General features: G+C 46.7%; 10 protein-coding genes across 10 annotated transcripts; 4 read left to right on the top strand and 6 right to left on the bottom strand.

Moving 5' to 3' along the window:
- Positions 1 to 182: 182 nt before the first annotated feature.
- On the top strand, positions 183 to 2,019 carry F4822DRAFT_431386 (permease for cytosine/purines, uracil, thiamine, allantoin-domain-containing protein; the record flags this gene model as incomplete). Its single annotated transcript, XM_051461469.1, has 3 exons — positions 183 to 272; positions 361 to 750; positions 808 to 2,019. The coding sequence occupies 3 exons, from the start codon at positions 183 to 185 to the stop codon at positions 2,017 to 2,019; spliced, it is 1,692 nt and encodes a 563-aa protein (XP_051312288.1).
- Positions 2,020 to 2,451: 432 nt separating this feature from the next.
- F4822DRAFT_319153 (uncharacterized protein) lies at positions 2,452 to 4,855 on the top strand. Its single transcript, XM_051455429.1, has 3 exons — positions 2,452 to 4,205; positions 4,334 to 4,477; positions 4,565 to 4,855. The coding sequence occupies exons 1-3, from the start codon at positions 2,738 to 2,740 to the stop codon at positions 4,567 to 4,569; spliced, it is 1,617 nt and encodes a 538-aa protein (XP_051312287.1). The 5' UTR covers positions 2,452 to 2,737; the 3' UTR covers positions 4,570 to 4,855.
- Positions 4,565 to 6,249, bottom strand: F4822DRAFT_319087 (Alpha/Beta hydrolase protein). The gene is made up of 4 exons (XM_051455426.1): positions 5,903 to 6,249; positions 5,134 to 5,851; positions 4,922 to 5,058; positions 4,565 to 4,862 (listed from the first exon to the last, which is right to left on the bottom strand). Exons 1-4 carry the CDS (start codon positions 6,119 to 6,121, stop codon positions 4,797 to 4,799), a joined length of 1,140 nt encoding a protein of 379 aa, XP_051312286.1. The 5' UTR covers positions 6,122 to 6,249; the 3' UTR covers positions 4,565 to 4,796.
- A 1,299-nt stretch (positions 6,250 to 7,548) lies between these two features.
- F4822DRAFT_319142 (Cys/Met metabolism PLP-dependent enzyme-domain-containing protein) lies at positions 7,549 to 9,417 on the bottom strand. The gene is made up of 2 exons (XM_051455428.1): positions 7,721 to 9,417; positions 7,549 to 7,644 (listed from the first exon to the last, which is right to left on the bottom strand). Exon 1 carries the CDS (start codon positions 9,216 to 9,218, stop codon positions 7,962 to 7,964), a length of 1,257 nt encoding a protein of 418 aa, XP_051312285.1. The 5' UTR covers positions 9,219 to 9,417; the 3' UTR covers positions 7,549 to 7,644; positions 7,721 to 7,961.
- Positions 9,418 to 10,530: 1,113 nt separating this feature from the next.
- Positions 10,531 to 12,200, bottom strand: F4822DRAFT_319097 (glycoside hydrolase family 61 protein). Its single transcript, XM_051455427.1, has 4 exons — positions 11,709 to 12,200; positions 11,532 to 11,653; positions 11,403 to 11,480; positions 10,531 to 11,312 (listed from the first exon to the last, which is right to left on the bottom strand). The coding sequence occupies exons 1-4, from the start codon at positions 11,896 to 11,898 to the stop codon at positions 10,569 to 10,571; spliced, it is 1,134 nt and encodes a 377-aa protein (XP_051312284.1). The 5' UTR covers positions 11,899 to 12,200; the 3' UTR covers positions 10,531 to 10,568.
- Positions 12,201 to 13,378: 1,178 nt separating this feature from the next.
- On the bottom strand, positions 13,379 to 14,371 carry F4822DRAFT_410340 (GroES-like protein). Its single transcript, XM_051458756.1, has 4 exons — positions 14,235 to 14,371; positions 13,840 to 14,073; positions 13,695 to 13,753; positions 13,379 to 13,622 (listed from the first exon to the last, which is right to left on the bottom strand). Exons 1-4 carry the CDS (start codon positions 14,235 to 14,237, stop codon positions 13,598 to 13,600), a joined length of 321 nt encoding a protein of 106 aa, XP_051312283.1. The 5' UTR covers positions 14,238 to 14,371; the 3' UTR covers positions 13,379 to 13,597.
- Positions 14,372 to 18,129, bottom strand: F4822DRAFT_410338 (Pkinase-domain-containing protein). Its single transcript, XM_051458755.1, has 4 exons — positions 17,437 to 18,129; positions 17,061 to 17,317; positions 15,500 to 16,820; positions 14,372 to 15,443 (listed from the first exon to the last, which is right to left on the bottom strand). Exons 1-4 carry the CDS (start codon positions 17,486 to 17,488, stop codon positions 14,863 to 14,865), a joined length of 2,211 nt encoding a protein of 736 aa, XP_051312282.1. The 5' UTR covers positions 17,489 to 18,129; the 3' UTR covers positions 14,372 to 14,862.
- Positions 18,130 to 20,053: 1,924 nt separating this feature from the next.
- Positions 20,054 to 21,129, bottom strand: F4822DRAFT_410328 (ribosomal protein L11). The gene is made up of 2 exons (XM_051458754.1): positions 20,854 to 21,129; positions 20,054 to 20,789 (listed from the first exon to the last, which is right to left on the bottom strand). Exons 1-2 carry the CDS (start codon positions 20,980 to 20,982, stop codon positions 20,454 to 20,456), a joined length of 465 nt encoding a protein of 154 aa, XP_051312281.1. The 5' UTR covers positions 20,983 to 21,129; the 3' UTR covers positions 20,054 to 20,453.
- A 74-nt stretch (positions 21,130 to 21,203) lies between these two features.
- F4822DRAFT_410326 (oxidative stress survival, Svf1-like protein) lies at positions 21,204 to 23,106 on the top strand (the record flags this gene model as incomplete). Its single annotated transcript, XM_051458753.1, has 4 exons — positions 21,204 to 21,515; positions 21,581 to 21,796; positions 21,851 to 22,652; positions 22,706 to 23,106. Coding segments are annotated over exons 1-4 (1,148 nt in total), but the record flags the coding sequence as incomplete, so codon positions are not given.
- Positions 23,107 to 23,226: 120 nt separating this feature from the next.
- On the top strand, positions 23,227 to 24,714 carry F4822DRAFT_410322 (histone-fold-containing protein). Its single transcript, XM_051458752.1, has 7 exons — positions 23,227 to 23,692; positions 23,772 to 23,788; positions 23,861 to 23,892; positions 23,969 to 23,984; positions 24,129 to 24,216; positions 24,284 to 24,346; positions 24,417 to 24,714. Exons 1-7 carry the CDS (start codon positions 23,633 to 23,635, stop codon positions 24,501 to 24,503), a joined length of 363 nt encoding a protein of 120 aa, XP_051312279.1. The 5' UTR covers positions 23,227 to 23,632; the 3' UTR covers positions 24,504 to 24,714.
- Positions 24,715 to 24,730: the final 16 nt, after the last annotated feature.

Below are 24,730 nucleotides of genomic sequence, written 5' to 3'. Positions count from 1 at the left end.
TAATTGTTGTGTCTTTTGCCTAGGTACCCTCCATCGGGTGGGCGCGTCATACATCGAGAAAAATTCACCCCCCCTCCACCCATATGCGTGCCTGGTTGCAATTACTCGAAAATTACCTAACGCAACGAAACCTACCTAGATATTCACCTATTAGCTCAGACCCTACTGGTGAAACGGTCGCAATGGAGAGACTCTATAATTCCAAGTTCAGTAGATGGGTGGATAAAGTTGCTGTGGATAATGAAGATGGTCTCACAACAGCTCAGTTGATGGTAAGGCTAATTTGGCGGCCCCGGCCACCTACGCTACCAAACGAATACGTCGGCCGGTTGATACTATCTCGGGACTAACTGGGTATAGTTAACAAATCATGATCTTAAACCTGTCGAGCCCGAACGTCGCCAATGGGGAGCCTGGAATTATGTTGGTTTTTGGATTGCCGATTCTTTCAACATTAATACGTGGATGATTAGCTCGTCGATGATCGTAGCTGGACTTTCGTGGTGGCAGTCATGGCTTTGCGTATGGATTGGTTACACAATCGCTGCCGGCTTCGTTTGTCTGACCGGTCGCATTGGCGCTATGTACCACATTGGCTTTCCGGTCGTAAATCGATCGAGTTTTGGAATATGGGGATGTCTTTGGCCCGTGTTTAATCGCGCTGCTATGGCATGTATTTGGTATGGCGTGCAGGCGTACATCGGTGGGCATTGTGTATATCTTATGATCCGATCTATTTGGCTTAGCTGGGTAAGTCTAATTAGGCCGACACGTATATGGCGCAATGAAGTTTCTAACACCATATAGGATCGCACAACTATCCCGAATTCGTTTTCAGCAGACTCGGGGACCACTACCGCTGACTTCGTGTCCTTTTTCCTCTTCTGGCTCTGTTCGCTGCCCGCCATTTGGTTTCCGGTGCACAAAATCCGACATCTTTTCACCGTCAAGGCATACTTTGTACCTTGCGCCGGTATCTCCTATTTGATCTGGGCCCTAGTTCGCGCTGGCGGACCTGGTCCCATCGTTCGGCAAGGCGCAACGATAGAGGGAAGCGACCTTGCTTGGCAATTTATTAAGGGTGTGATGAGTTCTATCGCCAACTTCGCAACCCTCATTGTGAATGATCCGGATTTCTCCCGGTTCGCTGGTAAACCGCGTGATGCATTATGGTCTCAGTTTTTCACCATTCCTCTCGGGTTCGCTGTCACCTCTCTCATCGGAATCTTAGTCTCGTCTAGCTCGATCATCATCTACCCTGGCACTGAACCAATCTGGGATCCCCTCGACCTGCTAGAGAGGTTCATCGACGATGGTGGCTCTGGTCAACGTTTTGGCGTATTCGTGATTTCTCTCGCCTTCGCCCTGGCTCAATTGGGAACCAACATTGCCGCGAACTCAGTCTCGGCAGGAACCGATATGACGGCATTGTTACCAAGATTTATCAATATCCGTCGCGGCGGTTATATCTGTGCGGCGGTTGGATTAGCTATGTGCCCTTACACTCTCCTAACATCGGCCAATCAGTTTACGACGTATCTCTCTTCCTATTCAGTTTTTCTAAGTTCAATCGCGGGTGTTATGTGTAGCGATTATTACCTAGTCCACAAGGGCTATCTCGATATTCGAGAGCTTTACGACGCTCGAAAGACCGGACCTTATTACTTTACGTTTGGTTTCAACTGGAGGGCTTATGCAGCATACATCAGCGGTATCCTTATCAATGTGGTCGGTTTCGCAGGGGCTGTAAATGGTGGGAATGTTCCTATGGGAGCGACGTACATCTACAATTTTAATTATTTCTGTGGATTCATCGTTGCGGCAGCAATATATTGGATCTTGTGCAAGCTGTCACCCATACCAGCTTGCAGCGAAACATGGATGGAAGTGGGTGATCAAATTGATGAGGTCAGGTTGGCGTACGACCAACACAGCGAGCAAGGAGAATTCGAAGAGGAGGCGGATATGGGCAACAAATATGATAAAAACGACGATGATGACCATCAGAAGACTGTATAATGATAGAAGACGAATTAATTCTTTGGGTTGCATATAAAAGTTTTGGAATTGTATAGGTACGATTGTTAGGGGGAAGCTTGGTTCTAGAATCATCGTTCGATCGACTACAATCGATCTGGGATTAGTGGATGATGTACCTATTTAACCTTGGAACTCTCTTTCATCATTCGGCGGGAACGTGCAAAAATTCATGGTAGGAACAACCCTGGAAAACACATCAAGTTCATGTTTGTGTCCAGGAGTAGGAGCAACTAGAGGATGTACTTGCATCTATAACATTTAATCAGTAAGCACTCAACCAGCTGCTTCTAAAAGTTCTATGTTCTGGGCGGAATGCACGTACCACATACGGTTTAGGGGTTGCTGTGACCGCCCGCTATCGAAGTGGGCCAATCAAATCACCGCTTCCAAGGTTAATACTGTACTTTTAGGTAGGTGGGCCGTTCTCATATTGGGTGGGTACAGCGCTGCTGCCTCAAGCTTCAGCTATCAACTATCTGAAGGTAACTGCCATTCTGCCTGGAGAATGAGCAAACAGGAACGATTTAAGACCAAACAACTCACTTTACCTTTTCTCTCTTTCTCCCGCCTTTATTCTTAATTTCCTATCCAATTCCTCTTTTCCTACGCGCGATCAATTGGAACGAATTCCTATTCGCTTCGAGTCCCATTGCGCCACTGTTGTTAGCGACAGTATTTATTCATTTGCCTTTGATACATGGAACACCACACCATGGATATCAAGACTAACACCATGGGTCCTCAGCTTCAGTCTCGTCAGGGTGATGATAAGGTCATTACCCTCCTAGACATTCCCCTCGAGGTCATACTCCAGATCACAGGCTACCTTAATACTGAGGAGTACAGCAACCTACGTCTCGTTTGTCGCCGCCTCACAAAGTTTCTCTTCGCGGCCTTCGCCAGGGACTTCTTCACCAAACGACAATTCACACTTACAGAGTCCAGCCTCCAGGCCCTCATAGACATTTCCCAGTCTAAGTTTGGCCCTTATTTGAAGTACCTCGTCATTAGCCTTGAGCGACCGCCCTCTCCTGGCCCTGATGATTATATGGCTACCCAAGCCCACGACCTCAACTATGTATTACGTTATAACAGGCCCCGCGATGAATACGTCAGTCACCAGACCCTAATCAGCTCAGGTCAAGATGTTGAGCTCCTCGTAGAAGCTTTCCGAAGTCTGCCTAACCTACAGACGGTCAGCCTACGAGATTTCTGCTCGCCCACACGGCACCGCGACGGAACCGGTCATACTTGGAATAGTTACGGTGCTCCTACATTCTTGGATGAGACCGGACGCCGTTTTGAATTCCCACGATTTGGTCATGGTGTCGGGAGTATGTCAGATGAAAGACCTTCAGCTTATGTTAGCCATGCGTTCTTGGCAATATTGCGAGCCCTGGGAAAGATGAAGGGATCTTATGCTCCCCCCAGGTTTGAGGTTATCTTAAGGGAGGTCCATCTTCCGGACACTTCCTTCAACATACCCCGCTACCTTGAGCGAACCATAGTACCTGTCCTCGCCGACTTGAAGGCCCTTTTCCTAGATCTGGGGCCGAAATCCTTCCACGCTCTCATTGTCAACAATAATGGCCATCACGAAAATTGCTCCGGCTTCCTTGTCCGCAATTTTCTTTCAAAGGCAGTATCCCTGGAGCATCTGAGACTTAATTTTAAGGGATGTCGTAACTTCGTGACAAAGGAGCTTCTCCTTTGGCTTGCTGGGGTCCCCGAGCCCAACCCAATTAGTTTACAACCTTCTATATCGGAAGGAAGTCAGAAACTGGGCACCCAAGTTGATACGCGAGGATATCCTCCAAGCTTGCCACGAGCGCCCGACCTTCCCCATCTAGACCAATTAGATATTGGGATGACGACACTGACACCGGATGTACTCCTCAATCTCTACAAGCGACACAAACCTACTAAGATCACCCTCCACAAGGTTACCATCAAAGCTGAGCAGCAAACCCCGACCATGGCTAGAACTAACCAGTGGACCTGGCTCTTCGCCCAAATTGCGAAGTCGAACCTAAGTCTTTTGGCGATAAATCTCTCGTCCCTCCACCACATGTACAAGGCCATGTCGTATCCAGTGCAATTTAAGCCGCTCAACCAGAATCCCAAAATCCCAGGATCCTCTACCAAACAGTGGAGTGGTTTGGACTGTATGTATACTCCCCGTCTGCAACTTGATTATCCATGTTCAGTGGTGCACGAGCACCCGAAACTGCACCCTTTAAATTCATATAAATGTCTTAAGTATAGAATAGCTACTGATTCAAAGATTCCATAGTTAAACGCAGTGCAAAAGAGTTCATCGAATCGGTAGCTGTTCAGTGGCCCAATGAACAGGATATGGATGTTGACGATGACGATGACGACATCGAATATGATGATGATGCAGACATGGGGTTTGATGACGACTCAGAATTAGAAGGTATCGTGCTACTTCCCCCAAATATAATATATCATAATTAGCGAAGACATTGAGAAACGCTGTGCTAACTAATATCATCTGTCTTAGATTGAGATGATGGTCCTGCTGATATAGACGTCACCAACTAGATGCCAGAGCATCAGACGATGCACCAAGATTTTTCCTTTGTATTTTTTCTTTTCAGCTACCCTGTCTACGGACTAGGGGCTGGGAATGGGGCTGGTGGGAGGTGGACGCAAGTTACGAGATTGATATTACTGCTAGTTCTGCTTGATGGATACCCTTCACAGGAGAAAGGGTTCCTACTGATTTGTTGTATCTAGCCATGGACGTATTTGTCCACAAAGTCGAGGATTGACGTATACGTCCACTGCGCTGAGTATTCCTATTTACAGTCAGTGTAAAATCCTATGATACCTCATGAACAAATCGATGGTTTCTCACAAAATTTAAACCATGTCCAGCACGAGGGACAATAACTGCTTCAAAACAGCTGGCATTTGGGAAGGACTGCTTCGACTGAGCCGGGATCGATGGGTCGGTTACTGTGCAGTTCCCTCCGCAGAATGGAATATCGCGTTCTACGAACAAGATACAGACGGTTAGCTTCCGAAATTGGATTCTAACTATTTTGGATTGCAGGTGATAATTCTTACCTCCGGTAATGATCAAGACCGGCCCCACGAACGAGTTGTTTCCGGATGCCAAGGGACCAAGTGTCAGCAGTTCTCCGACCGTGGCTGGCTGGGCTGATGCGTACGCCGCGTCCAAGATGTCCGGGTCGAAGTTATCCGGCGCAAAGAAGTTCGAGTGCGTGGCTGTCGTGTCGCCTACCACGAGGTATCCCTCTGGGTAACTAGCTAGTCGCGGCGTCGCGGTCCGCGCTTCGACCCAGTTACCGCCGAGCTGGAAGTATCGTGTGTAATCCGGCGCCTGGCCGAAGCCTGTTAATACGATGCCGTCGGATACGGTTTCCTCCGGGTGCTCTTTGGTCAAGGCGTATGTGAGCGCGGATCCGAAGCTGTGACCTAGGTGCACGATCTTGTCGAAATGTGTCGTGATGCCTGGGATTTGGGCCTTGCGCAGAGATGTGGTTAGGGCGTAGAGAGCGGATTCTTCGAGAGTCGCTTGGATCTCGTTGACGGCTTCGCCGCGCGAGGAGAGTCCGAGGCCGAGGCGATCCCAGAAGAATACGCTGTATCCGCGTGAGAGCGCGGCGTTGATGTAGCTGTATTTGTAGTTCTGCGCCGGAAAGTCCCAGTACGAGCGATCGAAGGCGACGCCGTGGGTTAAGACTTGTAACGTCGAGCCTGGGCCGGAGTCGGGCTCGCAGTACGTCGCACCAATGGTGTAGTTACCGGTTACAGTAGCGGACTTTGGATGTTAGTAGGACATAGGATGTACGAAGAAGACTAGGGTGCTTACCGGAGGGTCGGCGACAATTTCATTGGTGTAGTTCGCGCCCGCCTGAACGAGGTCCAAGACGAAGTTGGTGACATCGATGTTGGTGGACGGCGCTTTGAGCGTGAACTTGGTGTTGACTGATGATATAGTAAGGGGGATCGTGAGGTTCTTGCAATTGCGGGCCGAAGCCACGGCCGCGAAACCTGCTATGAGGATTGTATGTAGACTTGCTTGAACCATTTTGATCGTTACCTGTTAACGTCTCTACTGAGATCCGAATTGATCCATTGCATCTAGAGTCACAAGCTCTTCTTATATCACCAAATTCCTTGAACTCATTTTCAAATATTAAGCTAATTCCAAATCATATATCTCACCCATATTGTTGGTACCATGGATCTTGCTCCAATATTGGAGCTATCACCATGATGTTCCACAAACTATTGCGGTGAGGTCCTACGAGGCCCTTGCGTGGACCCCAAGTGGTCGGGTCTTCAATGTCGATAATAACTAGAGCTGCGCCGCTGCGGCAGTGCGGGTCAATCATTCACTCATCTTCATCTTCATCTCCATCATCATCGTCATCACCACTATCGGCTAGCCTCAGTAATCACCGCACGGGAACTAGAGGTAACAACGGCAGCTATAACGATATTAATAATAATAACAGCAATAACCCGTAACCACGTGGTGATACAATATCACAATAGGGGCAACGCTTGGCAATGCGAAAACTTGGGAAATTCTCCGATTAGCTAGGTTTTCGTGGCTTAGCGCTGAGGTCATCGCGAAATTTGGGCTCAGTCGTCGTTATTGTAGAACCAACAACAATAATTATCCACAATCGTGAATTCCAAATCTCTTCCCGCGGAGAAATAGCGGGGGTTAGCGGAATTCGACCGTCTTAGGTAGACCGAACCCTGTAGACTCGACCCCGGCGCGCCGGTAGACGCTACATATACCGAGGGAGCCACATAATGAGCTGCGGGCGGGATCCACAGAGGCTGAGATGCGGGACTCTTCCTGCGTATTGGCCAAATTCGATGATTTTCATGTAATGGCTCATCGATCCGGCTCTATAATAGGGTAATAGTTGAGCAGTTGAGTTGTGACACGTGAAAGGATCCATGGATGAGCTTCGTGCTTCGTGTTACACCAAAAGCGAGGCCATTCATGCTGAATCTCCAACAATATCGGCATCGCTCTGCGGGGAAATTCAATACCGAAAACGAGTACTAAAATCTCATGTCAAACACCAGCTGACGATATTAATTCAAATAGTCCCAGGATCAACAGTTGCATGCGTTGTTGGTTCGTTCTTTATTCCATGATTCGCGCGAACTTGCCTAATTACTCACCACCATGCCAGTTCGCTAGATATACCTGGTAGAGAGGATCTTCGTGATAATCGACTCTACCCCTGTGCCAAAAGGAGAGTGTCTCCAAGAAGAGAAATAGGGCTGAACTGTTAAGCTGACATCGCGCCATATGAGCCTCATGACCATCATCGGCAGTATAGAAGATCGTCTCTTTCGACTCCCCAAATGAGGACAAGATGATTCTTCAGGACATCATCTGTGACCCGGTTTCCCGGGTCTAGAATTGGCCCGGCTGACTACTCGGCCGCCACATACCTAGGTAGGTGAGAAAATGCCGATTTATGTACCAACACATTCAATATGTAGCAAGACATCGCGACGTGAAGGTTACCAAGGATGAATGTCGATCGGTTTTCGCCATGTGTCACCATATACGAATTCAGTCTGCATTCGTTAGCTTCCGGGCTCCACGGCTCGTCACAGTCACCTCACGAAGACGACAATATCTGAAATAACTTACGTTAATACTAGGCCAAATACACAAAACTACCACCCATGTCATGAAAAATTCAATTGTCTATCTATAGTTTTGCATGTATCCGAATCCTCTATTGGGCCGTAGGACATGTACCCAGTTACAACGCCTCAATAATAATCAAACTCAAAATGCAACGTTTCGCATGGCAATACTATGTCCGACCGCTCAGACGTCTGTACTCCCGTTCTGTTCCGCTGTTACACCCTAGCCCCCGTCTAGTCTATCATAGACCGTGTCCATTGACGCCGTTAACGCCATTGCTCGTATTCGTAGCCGCAGCCGCGGTCTCCTTCACAGCCTTATCTAACGCCTGTTGAATATCATGAACTAAATCCTCGGGTTCCTCGATACCACAGCTGACACGTACTAGGTCGTCGAACACACCCACAGCCTCACGCTGATCCCGTGGGATACCAGCGTGTGTCATGACACTCGGCAACTCGACCAAACTCTCAATGCCGCCTAGCGATTCCGCCAAAGTGTAAATCTTGGTCAGCTGGCAGAAACGTTCGGCGGCTGCTCGACCTCCTTGAATTCGGAACGAGAGCATACCTCCACCCATGCCATCCCGATGTTGTCGCAGTGCGATTTTTCGGTGAGGATGAGAGTCTAGACCAGGGTAGTTCACCGAGATGACATGTGGGCTAGCCTCTAAGGCATGTGCCACAGCAGTAGCGTTAATGCTTGATTGCTTCGCTCGCAAATGCAGCGTCTTGACACCTCGATGAGCAAGCCAAGAGTCAAAAGCCGAGGGTACAGCGCCACAAGCATTTTGGAGGAATGACAAACGTTCGCGCAGTTCCTCTGTGTTGAAAGCTGCCAAACCCATTACAACGTCGCTGTGTCCATTGATGTACTTGGTGACACTGTGGACAACAATATCGGCGCCATGTTCAAGAGGATTTTGCAGGTAGGGGCTCAGAAACGTGTTGTCAACAACAACTGCAACACCACGCGCATGAGCCGCCTCGGCCACTGCCCGAATATCGACGAGTCGTAGCGTGGGATTGCTAGGTGACTCAATCCATACCAATTTTGTGTTATCCCGAATATGTTCAGCAATATCGACCTCGATCTGCGGGGTGAAGGTCACAGTAACACCGTGGGCCTTAGCGACGCGGGTAAAGTATCGGTGGGTACCGCCGTACACATCGCTGACGCTGATGACATGGGAGCCCTGAGCTAGACTTTGGAGGATCGTAGCCGTGGCGGCACTTCCACTGCCAAATGCCAACGCATATTTCGCCTTTTCTAGAGCCGCGACGGCCTTCTCAAAGTTGTCGCGATTGGGGTTCGAGCTACGCGAATATTCATACACGCCGACGGGCTTTCCAGCTGCGGTTTGTTCGAATGTGGTCGAAAGGGAAATGGGCTCGATAACGGCACCTGTGGTAGGATCATGGGGTGCCCCAGCGTGTACGGCAAGGGTTCCGAAGCCGCGAGCAGGGGTATCGGTCGAGTGCTCGATAGGGACAGTCATGGTTGCGTATGATACTTCCTTGTTGGTATGATACGTGCTAACTGATTGATTCCTCCAAGTGCCCTTTAGTAAAGCAGTCGACGATGAGAATTTGTAACGGGACGTCCGGCTTAGAAATTCCTTCGCAAAAAAATCGAAGTGGGGAGCTATCGTTCGTATGGTCGAGGCCCTGTGAAAAAAAGAACAGAAGAGGCTAAATTAGGTCGTTGGTCTATTTTTAATGCTTGCGGGTACCTGGAATTTTGGGTAGTTGAAGAAATGAGAAAATAGAAATTAGTGTAATAAATGGTAAGATTTACCAATTGCCCAAGTAGCGCGCCATCTTTATTTATATAGACACCCAATATAAAAGCAATTAGGAAACCCCTACTCAGATATACAGTAATTCCTTCCCATATGTCACCACATGTTACCTAAGAACGGTGAATGGGAAAGTGCGATATGGAATTTCTTAGTTGCGCAAGAAAGTGGTTTTGTCATCATGATTATCCAATCCCCGATTTTCGTCATTTGGTAGCGGGATGAGGAGATCCACCCCGGCTCGGGACCCCGCATTGTGGAGCTTCATGCTTCCGACTGCCGCAATACCGGTGCTACCCGTTACTTTACCCATGGTACTACTCTATTAAGGTTACTTTAATGACTATCGTATAACCTTAAAAGTTTAATCTACCCAGGGATTCGGGACTCGAAACAGACGTGTATCTAAATCTCTAATATTCATGGTCCCTCTTGCTTGTTAGAAACCCAACCTAGAGTTACAATCATGCTTGTATCTACCTAACAGCCTAAACAATTAACAGCGTGAGGTATATATTATTTACGCCTCGTATAACGTGCTTTGAGGCTTGAATTTCTCCTTCTCTCCGTCAGCTTGTGTATTGTCACGAATATCAACACGTTACACATGACAGGCTGAATCTATTCAACTAGCACACCGCCAACAACCCGACAGCCGGCTTATCGACACCCTCCCCTCCTCATTAGGTAGGTACAAGACTTCCCGTCCACTTCTGCTGCAGCTAAGAAGCCCGAGAAAAACCATCCCCCAGAAGGAATGTCGGGGTATGCAGATGCTAGGATTACGACCCATCACAAGCTTGAAAACAAAAGCAAATACAACTTCAGATGAAATCTGGGTAGTTAAAGTACTTGTCTGTTTTTTTAGAATCAAGGGTACTCGGGCTCATTTCGGGATGTGCAAGTATTTCGCACATTCGTATATGCTGCTAGGTCCCACTCTACCAACTCATATATATAGCATTTTTACATAATTCGTAATTCCCAAGCCGGCCTCGGTATCGTGTCGAGAAAACAACTAAACTTTTAAATGCTGTTTCTAACATCACATCAAACCCCTGATACCGTTGATCTAATACGTTGCTTCCGCAATTTCCTAGCGTTCGCTGCCCCCGGGATATCCGATGGTGGGGCCGGATCCTTACTTGGAAGCAATTGACCTCTATTCGGCGGACCTTTAGAGTTGCCGGCACTACACGCGGCACTGATGCCGTCGCACTTGTCCTCCCACACGTGGCAGTTTGCGCTACCTGTCGGCGGTGCTGTATTGTAGCAAGTCCCCGCTTGGTCAAAGCATGCCGACGATGCATCCCAACAACCAGCCTCAGTTGAATAGTCTGCTACTTCCACACCAACCCAATTCGCATTCTTGATGAGGTAATCCGAAGGCACCTTACCCTCGGTCTGCTTTGCGGATTCGGTAGACGCAGCGGTAGTTTGCGACTCGGCGGGTTTGTAGACCTTCGGCCCGGGCATTGGATACGGGAACTTCGGTTGGTAAATATTGAAGGAGACCGAGGGTTCGCCGGCTTTAACGTAGCCGGGAATGCTAACGCTATACTCATCAGGCACATTAAGTGGTGCCGTGTTTCCATTATCAAGGAACACCTGAGCGCAGCCCACGTAAAATTGCGGATCGCCTTTATCCGCGTCATGAAGAGCCAGTAATTCGGGTCGCATAAGCCAGTATCCAGTCGTGAGAAAGTCGGGGATATCAATGGACATCAGGCCATTGTTGTCAATGAGCTTTTCCGTGCACCATTTGCCGCTCGAGTCATCGTAGCCCTCGTCCCACTTCGGTGCCACCGTTAGTGAATTCTCTACAACCTCAATGCATCAACCATATAATAGCGAGTAAGGACTATTATGAGTAGGTATACTTACGAGTTTAATCCAACCTGCACCAGCCGCGGAGTCCTTCGTCATGTCCTTGACTTGTTTCCCATACACCGCGCAAGGTCCCTAGCCCAATGGTTAACGGACTCACTTTTCTAAACTATATGTGCGCCGTACCTTGTGCGAAATATCTATAGATCCCGGTTGCTCAAGATCGGCCCATGCCCGCCACTCAAACGTCAGTTTCCCCCCTGTTGATGCGGGGCAAGTGAAAGCAACGGGTTGACTGCCGTTTACGCCTAAGGTAGGGTTAGTAAGTATCGTAGCTACCTAGTTAAAGATATGTTACCATACCGCATGCCATATCATCGCTAGCCAAGTTTTCTATCGGGAAAGTGCAATGTTGAGGATTCATGTTCATCCTAACGCACGTCCCATCCCCTTGAGAGACATCGTTGACGAAAAGAGTGGTGAAGATGGTATGTGAATCTACCATCATAAGAAAAGAGGTGGCTAAAACCACAAGAGAAGAAAAGTACTTCATACCAAAAGATGATATTGAAATGGGGGTGGTATTTCAAAGAATATATCAAATCCTAAGCCTTACGCCAGGTAAGTTCTCACAAACATGTATTCGGAATATCAATTGATTCAGGTAAAGCACTGCTTCAATAAGAGTAAAGGCCTTGCCCAACTGAGGGAATGAACGTATCGGCCAAAAAAAAAGAGCGACGGAAGTGAATAAGCGAATAGAAATGAATAGTCTACCTATTCACGAACAAGAAGGAGATGAGGAGAGGAAAGGAGGAAGGACATTCACCTCCATCATATAATAATGCAGGGCTATATGAAGTTTAGGGGTAATAAAACATCAGCCAGTTTGTGTCGTGTAACCGTAGGGCCCATTCAGGAGACCAAACACTTCCAGAGACCTGATTTGAAGAAATATTCAGTAACACCTCCCTTAATCTGAAAGCCCAGTCCGAATATATCAGGCCAGGTAGTGGCTCGCTTCGAATACCAAAGCCCGACGCGATTCACGCCCTTTGAGGCGAAAATGAGGATCCAAACAGGTGCTCGCAACCCGTAAATGATATATGATTGCTTCGATACCCCTCCACCTCGTCAAGGACAGATAACCCCTGCATTTAGAATATCTCGGTTTTCTGGTTATAGATAAAGTGCGACATTAACACGTGCGACAGCGTTTGCGTAGATCCGGGGAAATGGCCATTTACAGAGTTTTGAAATTCCCGCCCTGATCTGATGATGTAAGGGACAGGGTCAAGGGCGAAGAGTGCGGGTGCTTGCATTGATATATATCCTCGTGGCCAATCGGGCGAACTGTGCCAATCGATTTTGAAACATGTTCGTCCCAAGTTGTCTAATCCGAACCCATCGTATCGAACCAACCCGAATCGTGGAAGAATTTTACAGTTGCGGGTAGAGCACGCGAGGGCGAATATTGTACCCAAGCCGCTGGCTTGTCCCCTATCCGTAGGCGCGGGCTTCCGGGGCGCTTAGGGCTACTTATTGTTATCTTGGTCGCATCTTGGCTTCTTACGAAACCCACCTAATCCTGTTTAACATGCTTAGAACCCAATGAACTACTTCCAATTGAACTCTGACATAAATTTCTGATTTGCCCCGACTAAGTAGGTATTGGATTGTACCTCGGTAACTCGCCCGTTGATGTACTTGCCACCTCAGCTTTCAGCTACAATTATTTGCGAAAGTAGCCGAAATAGCGTTAGCTTTGGATCCGAGACATCTCGAGACGGGTTGAGCGTCGTCCAAATTAGGAAACCTTCGTATATTAGAGAAATGTGGACGAGAGATCTACAAGTGAAGAAGGGATTTATACCTAGATCATGTCACTATTAGATTGCAGAGGTACTTTCTACTCCTTAGCATATGAGAGGGAGATTAGTTCGGTATCTTCTTATAACCTGTCGATCGTGAGGCCAGGCGGGATCAAACACTTGGGGAATTGGCTTTCTAGTTGATGCTTGAGTCTTGGGCGGTTCTTGGAGGGAAGAGTGGAGATCAATTACACCTCAACACCATGAGGCTACGTCTAAGGACTGCTATATAGCTAGCTATTGACGTTTTACCACCCTCCAATCGTCAAGTATTCATTGCGCTATGCAATTTTTGACCTGAACTCTTTTCATATGCCTCTTTGTTTTACATGGGTAGTATTGTACACCGTCGGTCGTGAATCATAAATATCGGTATGATTTTTATTCGTTGATTTTGGCGAGAATCCTATGGTAGGGCGAGTTGTGAGTATTTGGACCATGATTGTCGGAAGCTGGTGGGATATTGGATTGAACTTACTCGCTTTCCCGGAAGAGATAGAGCTCCTTGTCACCAGCCTTTAGAGGGGTGCCTCCAAACTGTCCATATGTTAGCTACTAGTCGCAATCGCGCCGCAGGAATCCTTAAGATGTTTATCCTTCATCAGAAAACGACTCCAACTTACTTGAGGGATCAATACTCGGTCTCCCGTCGTTACACCCATAGGTAGACGTGCACCGTCCTTGTTCAACGCACCGGGACCCACAGCCACGACTACGCCCTCGTTGAGTTCCTTCACACTCGAATCAGGTAGGATGATACCGCTGGCAGTCTTGGTCTCGGCCTTGGCTCGCTGGATCAGGACACGATCCAGGAGAGGGAGAAGGGACTTGACGCTTCGGATAGCAGTGGCTTGTAACTTTTTTAAGTCAGTAAAATCCGCTAGGTAAGAAAGGCTTGTGGGAGGTGCTAGAAGAAGAATTTTGTAGGCCGAGGGACGAAATATGAACTTGCGAAAAGCAAAACGTCATAACCTAGTATCCAATGTGCAATGATTATTTAAGGATTGAATGTACATACCATTTTGAAGTTTATCCAAGTAATACCTGAGAGTCCTTGAAGAGTAGGATTTTAGGTCAAGGAAAGAGGAATTGGAACTTGAGGGTCGAAATTTGAAGCTATCACGAATTCATAGATCTTTTGGAAAGCTTTAGAAGATTCAAGTGGGCTCATAGACCCGAACTTTTTTTTATTCCAGGGTTTTTCCGATTGCCGGGGTTAGCTGTGTCTCTAGCCCCCGCCCAACCGGAGCTGTCGGACTCCCCCTCCTCCTAAGTAAATTACATCGATTAGGTACATGTTATTAGTAATGCGTAGTGTATGTATAACTGCATAGAATCGAAATACATCATTAAATAGACTGACCACCGAGTACAAACGGTACAGCCATGAAAATAAGAGAGAAAAATGGGGGAAGATGTCTACCTGGATCCATCTATACACAATCGCATGTACTCTAGTTAGTCTATATCGCTATGAACCTGTACGGTTTGCACCCATCCGCTTTGACCCCCCTTCCGCTGTGTGTTGATAATAATGCCACTAAGTGATATGGATGTAACTCCGTAAACGCCTAGGAAGATCGTTCCTTTCCCAACCAATGTCCAAATACCTTATGCAATCCTTTCTTTACCACCTTTTTGCCAACCTACTTGCTAGGTGGTGCTGGAGGCTCGAGAACGTGTGTATGGTCCTCCGCATGGATCACTTGACCATGGCTGACTTGCCTGCAGATGATCGTATCTGAAACCCAAGGCTCATCGAGGATCTCGGGCATTTGAGCCCTCTTTTTCGGGTCAATCGTCAACATCCTCCCAATAATGTGTCTACTTTCCCTAGGAAGTAATCGCAACAGACGCCAAGGTCCCCTAATGATCTCTTTTTTGTCTTGTGTATTGCCATCGGTACCCCCGTTGGTAGGTGAATCGGTGCTCTTAGGTCTCTGTTGTTTCGCCTCACCCTCAGTAAAAATATCGCGCTGTGGGATATTCGAGAGGTCGTTAGTTGACCTAGAGGGAAGCACTAATTTCTTGGGATCGTGACCGGGAGACGGTTCCGCGGCAAAAAGCTTATACGAGTTATCTGACAAGCGAGGGACCTTCCAAGGAAATCGCCGAAGCGACATGCAACAAAAAATAATGGCAAGAGACCAAATATCCACTGCTTGAGGGTCGTATTTGCGTTCATCGTACACTTCTGGAGCAAGGTAGGGGTCGGACCCAACCACACCTAAAAATTTGTTAGATTCATGTAACAACTCATCCCTGTGGCAATACTTGACTTACCAGAAGCAAGCACAATTTCGGTCTCGAAAGGATACCTAAAAACATGCGCACTGCCGAAGTCAATGATCTTCATAATCCCATGCTGACTAACGACAACGTTATCGAGTTTCAGATCCCGATGAGCGAGGCCGGAACTGTGGAGGTAGGTCACACCACTTAGAATCTGCAAGAAGCAACACGTAATTTCGGGCTTCGACATCTTTCCGGTCATAACTATAGCGAAAAGGTCGAATGGGGCGTATTCCATCACCTCATACCACTTCCCCTTCTCCTGAACAATGTCTAGCGTTTCGATGACGTTACCGTGGTGTAAAGCGGATCCAATACAAAATTCGGCCGTCAATTTCTTCACATATTCTTTTTCCGTCTCATATGAATGACGAGGGCGGAACTCTTTTACCGCAAACACGGTGTTATCCTCGGTCCTCTTCATAAGCTTGACTGAGCCTCCGGCGCCAGATCCAAGAACACGACCAAGCTTCCCATATTTTGACGTAAGGCCATGATCATCAGCAAACGGGACCTGATGAGCTTTAGATCCTAGCGGAGAAGGCGACACCGATTTCTTCGGCTTATGGCTAACTCCAACTTTAAAAAACCTCTTCAAGTCGGACATAGATCCGTGAGCACTATGCGTTGTAGACCCAGTGCCCGTCGGGTGTAGATCGCCGGACTTGTTCCTATTCGCAAAGAGCCCAGAGCGTCGCTTTTCATCCTTCTCGGCCTTTGACGATAGATTTGTAGACGAAGATGAGGGTGAGCTCTTCTTTTTCCTGGAAAACACAAATCTTTGGTCAATGTTGCTACCAGGTTTACTTTGTACAGGTCGTTTGCTTGCAGCGTAGGGGTCATTTACGTCTCCATGGGGAGTGAAAGGTCGTGAATAGTACTGAGAAGCGGCATTTCTCGACGGACTAGATTCTCTAGACACGGGTACGGATTGACCCCCAGGTCCGATACTGAAAATCCCTTTCCGATGCGAACGAACAGCACTATCGTGATCGTCCACTGCCGTCGACCGTTGTGATATGTTGTCGGTAGATGCGGGTCGATGCGGAAGGTTAACTCGAGGAGAAACTGGTCTTGAATCTTGCCCTGAAGCTTGTGGTGTTATCGCCTGTGAGTCAAATCCTCCATCAGAACTTGCAATTCGAACCGACTTGGCGCTTTTCGTGACGGAATCTGCTGCCGACGTCCCAGCTGGTGTCAAAGGCGGCGATACTAATTCAGGGGCTTTAGGGCTTAATCGGGGCGACGGATGGCCCATGGGGCTATGGCTATGTTGTGGTGTTGCGCCGGGCGTAGTCTCGTTAGACGCCACCTGAAGATGCATCTGTTAGCTATACCATCACACTCCGAATATATTGAAAGTCGCCAAATGATAAAAGACGTCATATTGCTATCGTGACCTAGATCCAAAACAAAAGACTTTCTTTGGTCGGCCCAATAACAAATAAGACATAGAAGCAGATGGTGGCGAAGGAAATTGCTGTTTGCCCATCGCAATCTTTGAGGAGGGGCGCCATTTTAGAGATAATTAAGCTGAAAGAAAACTGCATACCCGAGAAGGCGGGAGCGAAACCGGATCAAACGCATAATTCTGCAACCGCTGCTCCTGAAGTTGAGCGCCTTGGATGGAATTGGTTAGAGCCCGTATTAAGTCGGGGTTGGTAGAGCTATCTTTCCGGGACTCCGGGCTACCAAAGGAGGCAACTGGGGGTTCGATCTCGTCGACAATGGAGGAGAAGCGTACAGAAGTCGCACGCTCTGAAGGCTTTATGGCGCCATCGGTACGATCGGGTATATCGTTGGAGCTGCCTAGAACGTGGAAAGGCAAAGTTAGCTATCAAGTCATAGGTACTTGATTTATCACAACAAAGCCGCAGGATAAATAGCTATGTACACAGCGTATACACATAGAAAATATCAGTATATACCTTGCGGCTGCTCCGGTTGGCGTTGGTCATCAATGTCGATCGGGGTTGTCATGGCAATCGAATACCGAATGCCAGATAGAAGATAGAATTAAAAATGTTACAGTACAAAGATTGAAGTTTCAGAAATCTGGGCCGAGGGACGGCCCCCAAGAGATATGTGAAGTTTTAGATAACAAAGGGGTTCAGAGGGGGGAAGAAGAAGAAAAATTAAAAATAAATCAAAAGGAAGAAAAAATGATGATGATATGATGAACCAGGCTTTGGTGAAAAGGTTCTAAAAGATCTCTATCTGTCAAAACTTGTGGGAGAACTGACTTATGTCCATCATGGTGGGGCTCTATGAGTAGGATGGGAAGGTAAGGTGGGTAGCTTCTTTCCGCCGCCCGCAATAACGTCGTCTAGCGTTTCTAGCGTACTCGAATTGTTCGTACATTTAGGTAGGTAGGAGGTACCTGTCCCGTCTGTCTAGGTACATTCCCTACATACGACATGCGCAATACACACATGTATTAGATCCATGCAAGTACAAACTTTACGCGACCTAGGACTTTTAAAAGAAAATCAACTCGAAATACCTTCCTACATAAATCTGTCCAACGGGATGTGATTAGGCCGATTATGTGTATGGAGTGATGAGCATAAGTGAACTAAACATTCCATGGACATGTATGGATAGATATGGATAGATATGGATGGATTCTCTCCCTCTCGTCTCTCGTCAACCATTCATATGTAACATTTGAACATATGCAAAGTACTGTACAAGGAGGGAATCGGCAGCCGCATCAGCCGGCTTGATTGCGAGAGGACCGCGGCTTTACTTCTTACATGGATGTACACTGTCCAGACTGTCCCGGTGGCTTGGTGACGAACATGAGGTACAGTACTTTGAAGAGTTATTGGTTTTTGAAAAGTTCCTACCTCGGCGCTTTACCCGGAGGGCACCAGACACTGTTCCGCAGTGGATGAAAGAAAGATTGAAGAGTCACTTGGCTGCTTGAGAGGCTTGGATATGTGGATCATTGGTGGGTCTCCCTTACGGCCCTTGTTGGTGGGGATCAAGATTTCAATCCGCTTGCGTCGTTTGTGTGTTCGTTGAGAGAACATTGGATAAGTACTTGAGTACTTGGAAACTTAATACAAGTACATATATGGTGGGGGTAAGCATGCTGACAAACCAAGCAAGATGAATGTAGATATATGATATGGATGTACAAGAAGACCGAATACGTATAATACATGTATGTACAGTTAGGCTAGTTGAGTTAGCTGGACGGACAATCTTTTTTTCAAGAATGCAACCTTAAAACACAGCGCATAATAATGGAAAAAGATACATTCAAATACCTAAGGATATTTTCCCTTCTTTTCTTTTTCCCTCCCGATCTTATTCCCGGCCGGCAGGCTGATCACGACTGAAACTTCATGGGTATAAGAATCTAAAAGGCTTGATTTTTTTTCATCCATTTTTTATTCTTTCGCCCCACTGCCGTCACAATTTACACCACATATGTATTAGACTATACTAAACCTTTTAGCATCGACCTGCATCTAATGTACCCAAAGACTACCAATGGTGATGATGAAGCTGTAAGTGTGCCTGGAATTGATTAGCTTGCAGCGACCCGTCCTGCGGGCGGACCTGTGATCTGCCATGCATTATCAGGGCCAAGATTGGCCATTCCGCGAACCTTCCAACACAGGTTCGCACGGCATACCCATGCCTTACTTGATGTAGGTAGAGTGGTGGGATGGTAAGATGGTAGCCCAATCTAGTATCCCAAATCTTTTTGAGCTTTTATCAGAGAAAAGACCTTGAAGGCGAAATCTGATCGGGATATTTGTCCAAGCAATGGAAAAGTTTTTAGAAGTCGGTGAGACAGATATCACCCACCATTATCAAACATATCGACTTTCCATTTTCCATTTTCCCCTCATTTCTCTCGTTGCTACCTTAGGTACTCTTTCTAAAACAATAACCTCAATAATTGTCTCGTCTTAATCATTCATTCAAACTTGGAAGATATATCGGGAATATTTGCATGAGTATGAATACGGGATGTAGTACCTAGGTATGTTCGGTACAACGGCTAGACCGGTTATTGTTGCGCAAAGTTGGTGACATCTTTACACAATGTGTCCAATATTGCCTTATTTTGCTGATCACATGTTCAGTACATAGCCTACGTTATACCTACTAATAGTTCGGCCTAGAAGGCATCTAGAAGCCGATGATTACTCCGAGATTTGTACCATACTCTATCGTATTGTATTGTTAGTTGTACAGATTATTAAATCTTTTTAGTATCCTCATCTTTACCCACGCCTCCGTATCTAGTACGTAAATGGGTATCAATCCTTCCTAGCGATTTCAATAATACTAAGCAATATTTCAATGTCACACATCCCCATCCTTACGATCAAGACTCGCCTCTTGGTTGATGTCATTTATGCTCCAATATGTTAATACGCAGAACCGAAGCCGCTTCGCAGCCAGGTAACACCAGGACAACTGTCTTCAAGCTCCAATACCACCCTCATATATGTATATAGCTTAATCCGTAGCTTAACCATAAACCTATAGTCTGGGCAGCCAGCGATACCACCGCCAGATGACACATCAGACCTGACCCGACCCCCGACCCAGAATTTTTCTTGCGAAATTTGATTTCGTGAAAGAAAAGGCTGGAGAGCGACATGCTAAGTGCTACCGTTGCATGCGAAAACACCCGAGAACATCAATCATCAATCATCTCTCCAAACCCAGCTCGATCATATTCCAGAGTTTTCGCCTGTGTAGGAAGCCTTGATGCATAATGCTTTGTGATAGAAGAAGGATTTTGCGCTTGGTCCGGTATATCGTACAAATGTTAATGTGGTGATACATGTTGATGTGATGCTTGTACACATACACATGGTAGATGCTCCGAAATAATAGACAATTAACATCGTTCCATATGCTCCGACGCCTAGAAATCGTGCAGAAGGTGGCCAAATCTGGTTTTGCCTCCCATAATCTACGCAACGACCGCGATCCCCATTGATTTGGCTTGATAGATGACAGACTTGCAAAGTCCTTCTAGAGGGAGACCGGAGAGCCTTAGCTCACTCTGCTTTATCTTGGCGATTTCGTAAACGTGTTTTAGAGTGATCGTTCCTACTATCTCATGACCTGCCTTACTTGCGGCTTTTCTCTTTCCCTTCTTAGAGAGCGGTAGTTCTGCTGCGTTCCGAAGGAGCCACGAAGTCTGCGGTGTTCGAACGTCAAAGTGAAATGATCGGTCTCCTCGCACTGTTACTCTCGTCGGCATGGGCGTTCCCGGGATTATATGTGCTGTTCGTGCGTTGAATTCCTGAGGACAAAATAATATTAGGACCGGCGCATCGTTTTTTTGAGAGTAGATCGATTTTTTTTACCTTGCAGAAATCCATAGACTTAATACCTTTGCTTCCAAGCGCAGGGCCGACCGGCGGGCTTGGAGAAGCCTTGCCCGCTCCTACAATAAGCTTCACTATCTGGTCGGCAACCGCGCGTGACTTGGACATCTTTAGAGGCCGTTATGTCAATTGGTATGAACAATCTTGGAAGATGTGCGGGATGTTTGTCAGTACTTTTTTGAGGTACCAGAAAAATCCGAATTCCCCAATTTTGACTGATCGCAAACCTTAACTGAGCGCTGAGCTAAAATGGAATTGGATCAGCCACAATACACACTGACACACAACTTAAAGTGTATTAGGTACTTGGAACGCGCCACAAATGTGAGGTCACTCTTACCCTAACCAAGTAGGGATAGTACCAAGATAACAGGGTAAAAGATCCATGTCTTCGAAACGTGATTCGAGGACCCCGCCAAAACCTTCGAAAGCTTGAGCTACTTCCTCCCACTAAGACTTCCATAATCACGACCATTACAATTACAACTTTATCACCGCTATTCTCTCCTTTTAATGATCTCAATCTAACATATTTTTTGTTCTCGTTTCTCCTACAATCTTTAAGCTATCCCTCTCTACTCTTACTTAATACCTGATTACTGTACCTACTTAATAATCATGTTCAACTGGGCAAAGCAAACGTCAGTAACAAATACACCGTAGATATCTCCCACTTCATATCTTCGGCTAACTTGGGATTTAATAGTTTGGCCAATGTTGTTGGCACGGAAGAGCCTATCTATGGTCCTTCGGCCATAAAGTCCGTTGCCGAAGATGCTAAGACGACACCGTACACGGAGTTGACAAGGGATGGTTTCAAATGGGCCGCAATGGACTCGACTTGTGTTGAGACCCAGACCTTTTACCTAATGGCTGACAGTGGCCCTTTGGCTTTTGTCCAAGTCATTTACAGCAATGTTGCGTATGTATTTCCGAGTACCTAATCACGTTTCAATCGAGTTAACATTGAACGAAGTGGTATTCGTACAACTTGCCAGTTCAACTCTAAGATTTTCTTCACCGACCCCTCCAAGCCTCATCTCTGGAGCTCGACGCCGCTTAGCCATCACGAATTCAGCGAAGATAAAACTGGCTTCTACGCCAAGGACTGCGCTGTGGAGCTGTCCGAAGATGGGAAGACATACACGATCAAGTCGATGAACGATCCCAACGCCATTGTAAACGTCAAAGTCAGGAGAATAGCGCCAGCTTTCGTCGCCGGAAAGGATGGAAAGACCTTATTCGGTACGGATCTATCGCACCCTTGGGGAAGCATGCGACATGCTTTCTGGCCAAGATGTATAGCCGAAGGAAGTATCATGACAAAGGATGGCCCCATTGATTTTAGGGGTAAGGCATTCTTTACCCACGCCTTGCAGGGCATGAAACCCCATCACGCGGCGGCCCGATGGAACTTTGCCAATTTCCAAGGACCGAATTATTCCGCGATCCTAATGGAGTTTACCACGCCACCATCGTACGGTACCACTGTAGTAGACGTGGGTGGAATCGCCAGAGAAGGAGAGATCGTCACTGCCGGAACCAGCTGCGGCGCCAAACATCTGAAGACGAAGCAAGATGGAGAGAATGATTGGCCCGAACCTACCGACATTAGGTTCTCCTGGACTGGTGCCACGAAGGACGGAAAAGCTGTCGAGGCATTCATCGAAACTTCGTTGGGTAATAGAACTGATAGGATTGACGTTATGGCAGAAGTTCCCGGATTCGTCAAGACAATTGTCGCAAGTGCAGCTGGAACTAAGCCATATATATACCAAGTGAGTGGATAAGCATTTATTAGAAGCATGTCTGTTCCTAACTATGAATACAGTTCTTCCCACATAGCATCCCTGTGGAGCTTAAGCTCAAGATAGGAGATGAGGAAATTACCGAACAGGGACGGTTGTTCAGTGAAGCGACTTTCATATCCGCGATTGAATGAGCTAGTCGAGGCATGGAATGAAATATAGCAAGTGCACTCTCCTCGGTATGGATGAAGACCTGAGCAGGTCTCAGCAGGGCAGATCAGCCAATCATACTGCATTTAGAACATGGAGACTTGGCTGTAGGGCACTACTCTAGTATAGAAGGCATACTATACTGTAGTTACTCGCCTTCAGCTAGCACGTGGTCAGGATATTGTACCCAGATGATATTGGGATTTGGGCAGACTAGAATTCATAGACACACGTGATCACTCGTTAGGATCCGAATGGATACAATTATAATCAAGCTTTGCTATTTGTAGTTCTGTGTTGTCTTTAGAGATTGCATTAAAATAATTGCTGCCATATCCAATCATAGATGTTCAGATGTGTTGATCGAATGTATTAATCAAATAGCATATTGAGTTGAATAAACTCTCTTCTGTAACTCCTCTGCTGTCACTTCCTAATTGGATATACCGCCCTGGCAGGACTAATGGTCTTATACATGGATAAACTTTATCGATACGATTAAGTATGTCATAGGACCATGGAAGGTATGCGCCTTCCCCGGAAGCCAGAGAGTTTGCAGCAGTTGCGGGTGGTTGCCACTTCCCAATTAGTTAAATAGTTCCCTGTATTTCAAAACACCCTGCAGCTGACTGCCTATCTTCTCCCCCACATTGCGCAAACTTCCCCAACCCCTCCACATTGTCTTACCAACTGCACGCGGCCCGCTTCACTTAATTATATCAAGAACAATAGTTGTGCTTCGTTCTCACTTGATATACGGCTCGGAAATCCTGTGAAAATTGTCGCATTCTCGAAAAATAATGCCAGGAAAACAAGTCCCTCGTGGTGGGAAAGGCGGTAAGGGATTGGGAGGTAAAGAAGTACGTTGCTCAAATCCCGATCGTGTTAATCGTGGGTGCACAAATCGCAGTGCGATTGCTAACTTGTGAACTTCCACAGGGACGAAAGCGCCACCGGTAACTCGCATTAGATTTGACATGTCATTATTCTTGGATGGGATGGGAATGGCTAACAATATTCGTATATAGAAAGATCCTTCGCGACAATATCCAAGGCGTTAGTAAGTTATGTCTCTATCTTATCCCAACCCGGAAACGTTGAAGAAATTCCAGCTAACGAACTGTCTAAATTTCTAGCTAAACCCGCAATTAGGTATGTCTTACCTAGAACCGAACCATCCTCCGCAACCTCAAATCCACGCTACCTAGGTAGTTTTAGCTTTAATTATGTCATATACTATTTTTCGATTGCATATACTTTTGCTATAATGAATGAAGTCTAATTGATTCTACATAGGCGACTAGCTCGTCGTGGAGGTGTCAAGCGTATATCGGCACAGATATACGACGAGGTCCGCGCGGCGTTGAAGAAACGTCTAGAAGAGGTATGAAACCATATATAACGCATTCTTCTCTTTCCATCTATTGTACTAATCATATGCATTTGTATAGATTATACACGACTGTGTCGCGTATACCGAATACCGTCGAAGAAAAACTGTAACAATCAACGATGTGAGCAATCCTTTACACAATGTACTTGTCTTTCGCCCATGATGCTAACCAAAATGTTTTTTGGTATTAGGTGATACACTCTTTGAAGCGACTAGGTCGACCGATATACGGGTTTGACGATGTTACGGTCGGCCCCAGCAAGCTAACGAAAAAGTAATTACGAAATCGAGCTTGTATAGTATGGCAATGTGAATGATTTATGGGATGGTAGTGTTGCTTTACTTGAAATGATCGGGAATACAATGTCCAAAAGGCGTACATACGGGATGGCTTTGGTTGCGTTTTAAAGCGCTGTTGAAATATTGCGGATTTGCAAATTCGTACGGATACCCACTTGCTAGAACACTATATGCAAGTAGCTCTCGACGATTAACGTCGTATGAA

The sequence above is a fragment of the Hypoxylon trugodes genome, assembly GCF_022578975.1.
Source record: "Hypoxylon trugodes strain CBS 135444 unplaced genomic scaffold F4822scaffold_7, whole genome shotgun sequence".
In the NCBI taxonomy this organism is placed as follows: Eukaryota; Fungi; Ascomycota; class Sordariomycetes; order Xylariales; family Hypoxylaceae; genus Hypoxylon; species Hypoxylon trugodes.
Note: the sequence above shows the minus strand (reverse complement) of the source record. Positions and strands in the feature narration are given on the sequence as shown.